This window comes from Pimephales promelas, chromosome 8, assembly GCF_988280905.1.
Source record: "Pimephales promelas chromosome 8, fPimPro1.hap1.1, whole genome shotgun sequence".
Lineage (NCBI taxonomy): Eukaryota > Metazoa > Chordata > Actinopteri > Cypriniformes > Leuciscidae > Pimephales > Pimephales promelas.
In genome coordinates, this window is record NC_142776.1 from 16152308 (window position 1) to 16160997 (window position 8690).

Genomic DNA, 8690 nt, shown 5'->3' on the forward strand with positions numbered 1-8690 from the left:
TTTTTCCGGACCTCACTGCTGAGACGGTGAAGGCCAGGGCACGTTTCCGTGAGGTCAGGAACAAGCTGTGGAGCGCAGGAGTAAAACACGGGATCATTCATCCAGCTATTTTGATTTTGACTTTTAACGAAGAAACTATCAAGTTTACTGATCACTTAGCTGCAGAGACATTTTACAAGACTGTGATCGAACCTGTGGTGCAAAGTAAGACTGATTGAACACGTATGGTCAATTGCTGGTATGATTTGATTTATGACTTATGATATGATTTCATGGCCATCGAAGTAATGTGTAATAGTAGGCCTGTCTGAGTTGGTGTACATCTTAGTTGCTGTTAACAAATGTTGGCAATATGGGGGTGCATTTGTATTATTGTGTGGGTGTGTGTGTCTTTGTGTGTTGTGTGTCTTTTTTGTTTAATTTGTTTACTTGGCTCTTTATGTCTAATCAGAAGTTACTATTTGGGTAAAATAAAAAATGGTGATGGATAAATTACTCCCAAATAAAGGGTTAAAAATAGCCAGTGTTGCCACAGTTACTTTGAAAAAGTAACTAAGTTACTTTACAAGTTACTTGATTTTTAAAGTAACTAAGTTACTTTACAAGTTACTTGATTTTAAAAGTAACTAAGTTACTTTACAAGTTACTTTTATTAGTTACATTCAGCAGTTGCCGACAACACACCCGCCACCTCAACAAAAAAATGATAACCGGTTTTGCCAACACTCACTTTATTGGAAGTGTATTTTTAACAATAACATCAACAATCTCCTGTCATTTAAAGTTGAACTTAAAAACTATTTCCTGAAAAAAACATGTTTTTACAAAAAAAACAGTCTTTCTTGACTTAACTTAATATAAATACTTGTTTAAATAAAAAAAGAATAGTCTTTCTTCACCTCTCTTAACATAAATAATTGTTTTTATAAAAAATAAAATAAAGACAGCCTTTCTTGACTTCACTTAACATAAATACTTATCTTTATAAAAATATAAAAATATAGACTATAAAATTTCTTGACCTGACATATTTAACAGTTAACACTGTAATGATAAAACTTACTATTTATAATCTACATTTTTTTTTATAAATTTAACTTTTTTTAACACGTCAACATTGAACATTGAACATTGAACCTGTTGTTCACAGCATTAGAGCAGCAAGGAGTGGTATTACAAAACAAAACAAGTGTATAACACCACATATGGCTTATGTCATGTCTATTTTTTTGTTTCTTTGGCCTAATCTAGTTTTAATCCCATTTTATGAGCTAAACAGTGGAGAGAGGCGAGTAAACCAGTGGTTGTACCTCATTAACAGAAGCTTCTCAAACCTTTTGTCAGAAAGTCTATTTCTTCTAGGAGTGTGCACCAAACCTCCCAGACTGAAAAGCCGCTCAACAGGAGCACTTGATGGAGTTGGACTGTTATACTTCAAGAAAATTTTCTTTATGTTTGAAAACTGATGCAGAACCTGAAGGTCATAAGCTGACCTCAGGTAGTCCATGACTTCATTTTCTGCAGAATAGGTCTCCTATGGCTCTGCCTCAAAAGTGAAAAAGTCCATCTCACCTTGGCTGGCAGATGTGGTGGCACTGGGCACACTGGCAGAGCTCTGTGCTGTATCAGTAGTTGCACGGCGGCACTCTGCTATCAGAAGCTCTTTTACTCGCTCCCTCCTACCTGCATCTCTCAGCCATCTGAGTTTGAATTTTGGACAACTGACAGCTGCAAGAAGGGCATCTTTGTCGTCCAGCACACTGCCAAAACGAGTCTGGATAGCCTGAAAAATATAATATTTATTAATGCCTACAAGACCTAATATTTATTGTATCATTGAATTACATGCAAATCATGCTTAATGTGGGTTGAATATTATAAAATTTAATTTTGTTTTAGATTCTTTTGCAATGATAATGTATATTCTAATGTGATGCAAGAAATTTTAACTAGCTAAAAAGATCAAACATACCTGCACTATGGCATCTGGAAGGCCTGCAGTCATCCTGGAGAGGGCATCTTTCACATCCAGGGTCTTCTGCATCAGAACTTCAAGTTTGGGCAGTAAAGTCCCATAAGGACAGTCACCCTGTAAAATATCGAGTGCTGCAGACAGAGGCTTCATGGCGGTGCAGTACTCATGCAGAAACTGGTACTCTTTGTCTTTGAAGGACTTAACTCCCAACTTGGTGCACAGAGTATTCAGATCACACATGGGGATTTCTGCAATTCTCTTTACAGCATCAAAAAAAGAATTCCATCTTGTGGATGTTGGTACCAGGAGTTTTTTTTTACTGACTTCCTCCACTGTTTCAGATGCAAGGGTAGATCTACTTGATTTGGTCCAAAGAGCTGTGCATTTTGCTGTGCTGCTCCTATACACAGCCTTGCTCTCTGCATTGGAAGTTAAATATTTATCCACATCATTTGTGGAAATTAGGTTGATGGTGTGTGAAGCACACCTGTGGTGCGGTGGAAGAGAAAGCTGGCATTCACTTTCATCCTCAGCTGAGAGGATTTGTGACATATCCAAAAAAGTGACATCATCATTTGTGGGGGTGGACTCTCCCTCCTCCGTCTCATCATCGGACTCTGTGACAGGCTGATAAACGTTAAACGCCTTGACAAAGTTGGATCCGTTATCAGTCACTGTTGCAACTACTTTGTTGAGTAGTCCATATGAAGAGTGAATGTTTTCGATTTCTGCACCAATAACATCATACGTGTGTCTGCCGCGAATTCTCCGACATGCCAAAGCAGCCTTGTTGCGCTCTAATGTGGATCTACTGATCCAGTGGAGCGTTACTCCCATATAACTTCTGTTGTTAGCAGTCCAAATATCCGCGGTAGTTGACACAAAGTCGACATCATTCAGCGCAGCCTTCAGATTTCTCTCCATCAATGCATACTCCTCCTCCAAGTAAGATGAAAAAGCTGTTCTGTGAGGCAGCGCGGCATTGACAGTTGTAGGGATCTTGTTTATTATGGCACGAAACGAAGGCGAATCAACCGTGTTTAATGGAAGCATTTCCTCCACAACAAACTGCCCGACCAACTTCTTCAACTCCCCCCCACTTACTGGTTTTGCACCGAAGTCCAGCTTTTGTTGTTTGAGTGGTGGGGGACCTGCTCTCTGTTTCGCATCACCTGGCGTGACTTGCTCTGTAAGTTTGACGGTGCGGTGCTGCGAATCCAAATGTTTTTTTCAAATTTGACGAAGTGTTTCTGTACGTAGATAACACTTTGTCGCCGCCAGCACAGAGTTTACAACGGACCTTAATGTTTTCATCTTTAGCTGAGACAAACTCAAAATAGTGACGGTATTTCCAGCTAGAAAACGCGCATCTCTCTCCTCCCTCCATTGTTGTTTATCGTTACGTTTGTGTCGCTGTGCGCGCAATAAATTCTTTGTGCGTGGTACGTCCACGTGACGTAAACCTCATGCTGAAAACGTGACTTGTCGCGCACACTCCCCGTCCCCGAGGGCCGAGACGCAAGAAGAAAATAAATATATATATTTACTAATGAAAATTACAAAAATAGTAACGCACAGTGACTTGGATAAGTAACTTTAATCTGATTACTGGTTTCGAAATAGTAACGCGTTATATTACTCGTTACTGAAAAAAGGGGTCAAATTACAATAACGCGTTACTTAGTAACGCGTTACCGGCATCACTGAAAATAGCTCATTTGAATATTTGTAGTTTGCGCAATAAGATGCAGGATATTGCTGGAACTTTGGAAAATAATAATTTGCATATTTTGGCAATATCTGAGACGCATGTAGATGCAACTATTGAGGACTCCCTTTTGCATGTAAATGGGTATTTATTATATAGATATGACAGAAATATATATGGAGGAGGAGTGGCTTTTTATGTTAAGGATCATATACCAGCAAAGACTAGACTTGACCTTGGTTGTATTGGGGTTGAAGCGTTGTGGTTGGAAGTGCAGTTGCCACACTTAAAGCCTATTTTAGTTGGATGCTGCTATAGGCCACCCAATGCACCAATAGTCTGTTTAGATCGTATCTGTTATATGTTGGATTCAGTTTGTGATTTAGATACGGAGATTTATTTTTTGGGTGACCTAAAAATTGATTGGAGTTCAAATAATTGCTCATTGAAAAATAAGTTACAGTCTATAGCAGATACCTGCAATTTGTCGCAAGTGGTTACTAAGCCAACAAGAATTTTTTATAATGTTGATGGGACAAAAACAGAAACATGCTTAGATTTACTATTTACTAATGCAACTAATTTGTGTTCGAAAGCAATTTCTATTTGTGTTGGTTTTAGTGATCATAATTTAATTGCGATTAACAGAAAAACCAAAATCATCAAACCAGGACAGAAAATAATAATCAAACGGATGTTTAAACTTCTCAATGAGGCCAGTTATTGTGCTGATATAAGAAATACAGATTGGTCACAAGTATTAGAGGAAGTGGATCCTGAACTGGCTTTGAAGGTTTTTACAGATTTATTAATGCCAATTGTTGACAAACACGCTCCATTAAGACGAATGACAGTAAGAAATATTGCTTCTCCATGGTTAGATGCTGAACTTAGAGAATATATGAAGAAAAGAGATCAATTAAAGTCAGAGGCAAGTTTATCAAGGGATATAGGAATTTGGGAAAGGTACAAGCAATTAAGAAATTTTGTTACAAAATTAAACAGAACAAAAAAGAGGATCTATTATGAACATAAATTTGAGGAAGCAAAATTGGACAGGAATAAATTATGGAATACATTAAACCAATTAACAGGACGGAGAGATAAATCTGTACCAACATTTTTAGATGTAGGTGACACTTTTTTGACTAAACCTTCTGATATAGCGAATTTTTTAGGAAATTACTTCACAAAGAAAGTTCAGAATTTACAAAAAGATATGATCTCACAGGAACACTCTGATTTATCTTTTAAGACAATTAAAGATACAATTATGCTCTATAAATCATGTACATTTAAATTTGACAGAGTAAGTCTTATTACAGTAGATAATACATTAAAGTTAATGAAATATAAACCTCCTGGTGTTGATGAATTGGATGTCAAACTATTAAAGATGGTTGCTGATGTGATAACTAAGCCTATATGTTATATTATTAATTTAAGTTTAGAAAAATGTGTTTTTCCTGATAACTGGAAAAAAGCCAAAATTGTGCCTCTTCCAAAAAATAAAAAGGAAATTTTTTATGGGAAAAATAGCAGACCTATAAGTATTCTACCAATTTTGAGTAAGATTACAGAGAAAATAGTTTATGATCAAATTAATTTGTATTTTTCTAAAAATAAATTGAATTCACCTTATCAACATGCTTATAAGAAAGGACACTCTACAACAACAGCCTTAGTTCAGATGACGGATGATTGGTTGCAAGAAATTGATGAAAGAAAATTAGTTGGTACTGTAATGTTAGATCTTAGTGCGGCATTTGATTTAATTGATCATGACCTATTATTAGATAAATTAAGGTGTTATGGATTTGAAAAGTGTGCAATTCAGTGGATCCATAGTTATCTCACTGATAGGAAGTTTAATGTACTGTTTAATGGTAGTTATTCTGATACAAAGGTCTTGCGTTGTGGAGTGCCTCAAGGGAGCTGCCTTGGACCACTGTTGTTTTCTATTTTTATTAATGATTTGTCTTTTATTTTGAAGCGTGCCACTATTGCTCTGTATGCAGATGACTTAACTATTTTTTTGTCTGATTATGACTCTAACAGACTTAATACTGTATTAAATAATGAATTACAATTAATTGAAAAGTGTAATAGAGTAAATAAATTGAAGATTAATGTTGGGAAGAGTAAATGTATGATGTTGGGATCTAATCATCTTTTAAAAGATTCCCCCGTTTTGAATTTGTCAGTTGGTGGTTTGATAATTGAACAAGTGGCGGAGGCCAAATTGCTCGGGGTGATTGTGGACAGCAGGTTGACCTGGAACGCTCATATAAAATTAATATTGAATAAAATGGGCAGGAGTATGGCCACAGTTCGTCATTGTAGAAAATGTATACCGTTTCATATACGGAAAACTTTAGTGGAATCAATAGTTTTGTGTCATCTAGACTATTGTTCCATTATTTGGGCTTCAAATACAGAGAACAATTTAAACAAATTACAGATTGCACAAAATAAAGCATGTCGGCTTGTTCTAAATTGTTCTTTTAGAACAAGTGTAAGAGATATGCATAATCAGTTAGCATGGCTTCATGTAAGAAGTAGAATTAATTATTCTCTTATTAAATTCTTAAAAAATATAATTATTTCTAAAGCGCCTGAAATTATTTATGGTAGATTGACTTTCTTCAGTGACGTTCATATTTATTCCACTCGTCAATCAAGTGAAGGGCGTTTCTTGTTACCTGTCTGTCGAACTAATCGATTTCAAAGGACATCGTGTTACAGAGCAGTGGTGGCATGGAACTCGCTCCCATTATTTTTGGTCTCAGAGAGTCACAATGTTAGTTTTTCCAAAAGATTGAGACTGTATTTATTTACTTTGGAGTAATTGTAATTTTTATAATTAATAATGACTGGACAATGAGCTATAATAATTGAAATGTGATTTTCATATTTTGTGTTGTACCCAGAGAGTGGTAATATTTTGCATATTTAAGAGCTTGTATTCTGATGTTATGTTTAGTGTGTGTGTGTGTGTGTGTGTGTGAGTTTGATGATTTATGATGTTGTGTGCACTTCTGTATGTCTTTATTGTTGTACAGCTTTGATGTTAAGTTTTTGTTAAAATGTTGTGACCCCAGGAAGAATAGCTGCTGCTTAATGTAGCAGCTAATGGGGATCAAAATAATAAACATAAACATAAACTACCAGCCTACTCTGCACTGAGCTAGGGCTGAGGCTCCCTGTCGCGATGTAAAATAGCGCGATGTTGAAAAAAAGCAGTTTTTACGAGCAGTCCAAGAAACGCTCACTTTTCTACAAAATTAGTAGTAGAAAAAAGTCGAAGTCCACAGTAGTCGATTGTCGAGTTTGTGCGTGCGATCATTGTTAACTAAATGATGTTCAACATCTGATTCGGATGAACTATCCATTTGAGCTGATATTCTCAGAACACCACACAGCACCGTCATTGGCTGACAGCTGACAGTCTGAGTGTCCACTGTTGTTTAGTTACCAAGATTTTTATTAATATATTTCACATCAACTGCAGTCAGATTGACCGCGATCACTCTTAATTACATGGCTGTGCACTCGTAATGACAAATCAAGGATGTTAAATCTACACTGTGTGATTTTTACCCCCATCTAGCAGTGAAAAAATATATGACCATCCACTGAATATTAGTGTCAGCGATCGGAAGACACAGACTGGTAAGTTGAACTGGTTTATTGAAACAGATGCACAATGAGGAATGGCAGGTGAGTAACGGGTTGGAGGATAATGGAAGGTATCTCAGAACAGTCTAAATCAAAGTCTCTTATCTGTGCCGGATGGTTGGAATCGGTAGGTAGGCTAAAGAGGGAATCCAGAGGAACGGGAACAGGACTGAAGATGAAGGATCAGATGAAGGACTGGAATCAGGTAGCTATCAGGTAAGTGGCGTAGTCTGAGGTCGGATGTGTCGACGAGACCAGACAATGAAGAAGTGAACGGGTGAGTCTTTTATGGTGCTGGTGAATGAGAGTGCAGGTGGTGGTGACAGGTGATGGTGATTAGAATTCCGGGGATGCCGATCGGGTGGGCGGAGTGAAGGAATCTGGCACTGAAGCAGATGTATCCGTGACAATTAGTTTCTGTTCCTCTCAATTCCGATTTCGTTTGAACTTCTACGGTGGCCAATGTAGTCCAAGATTAACATGGCTTCCAGTTCGACCTCGTCCATGAGTGTTCCTTCAAGTGATGAGGTTATTTTAGAAAACTATTATAATTTGCAGTAATTTAATTTGTCAGGTAACATATAGGTTATGACATCTATGTAAAATGAATAATAGTTTTATGTTTTCGTTATTTTTTTACCATTTCATTGCTAACATCAGTTATCAGGTTCCCAGACGAATGCAAGTTAGTCTTAGTAAAGTAACTTTTACTATTGTTATTCTGTATGTTGTACGACATTACTAGCGTAAGGCAAAGTTTACGTTGTAGGCTATATCATTTTCATACTGAAGTGTAGGCTAGTTATAGTAAGGTGTCATAGTGTGAAAAATATTTAGAACATACAATAATACGTATGTTAGATGTATACAATAATACATAATAATATGTATTATTATTGTATGTATTACAATAATAATACATACAGGACAGATGTGAAAGTGAAGGTGAAAATCTCGCTTAGAAACAGCTAACTAATGCTACGTTCCAGGCAACCTGTAACCCGTGAAAGTGCTCTGGAACACAGGCAGCACACCATGATATAATTAGCCAAGCAACATTAAAACTTCCAATATTCACAGGCTTAATTAACGTTACCTGTCGAGAAGAAAGCAGGCAATGTCGGCGTCCTTTTTAAAATCGTTGCTTGTTATGAGCTCTTTCCATCTTGGAAAGGCCACTCCAATATTTACTTTTGTTTTGTTGATTTGCCTGTTGCGTTGCCGTCTTAATTCTCTTTTTCGCTTCCTTGGCCACTCTGACACGTATCCTCGAGAATAAGAGTGATCCTCCATCAGCAACAGACTTTCAAAAAGGCTTTCCGGTTTTTA

The 8690-nt window shown here is 36.9% G+C and overlaps 1 protein-coding gene across 1 annotated transcript; it reads right to left on the reverse strand.

Moving 5' to 3' along the window:
- Nucleotides 1-527: 527 nt before the first annotated feature.
- On the reverse strand, nt 528-3691 carry LOC148977688 (uncharacterized). Its single transcript, XM_089134076.1, has 2 exons — nt 1973-3691; nt 528-1783 (listed from the first exon to the last, which is right to left on the reverse strand). Exons 1-2 carry the CDS (start codon nt 3026-3028, stop codon nt 1535-1537), a joined length of 1305 nt encoding a protein of 434 aa, XP_088990202.1. The 5' UTR covers nt 3029-3691; the 3' UTR covers nt 528-1534.
- Between the last annotated feature and the right edge of the window lie 4999 nt (nt 3692-8690).

Bases quoted from the DNA above. Each gene is read 5' to 3' on its own strand.
- LOC148977688 (XM_089134076.1), bottom strand. From the start codon at position 3,028: ATGCTTCCATTAAACACGGTTGATTCGCCTTCGTTTCGTGCCATAATA. The intron at 1,784-1,972 runs GTATGTTTGATC...TATATTTTTCAG, and splicing joins TTCCAGATGCCATAGTGCAG to GCTATCCAGACTCGTTTTGG.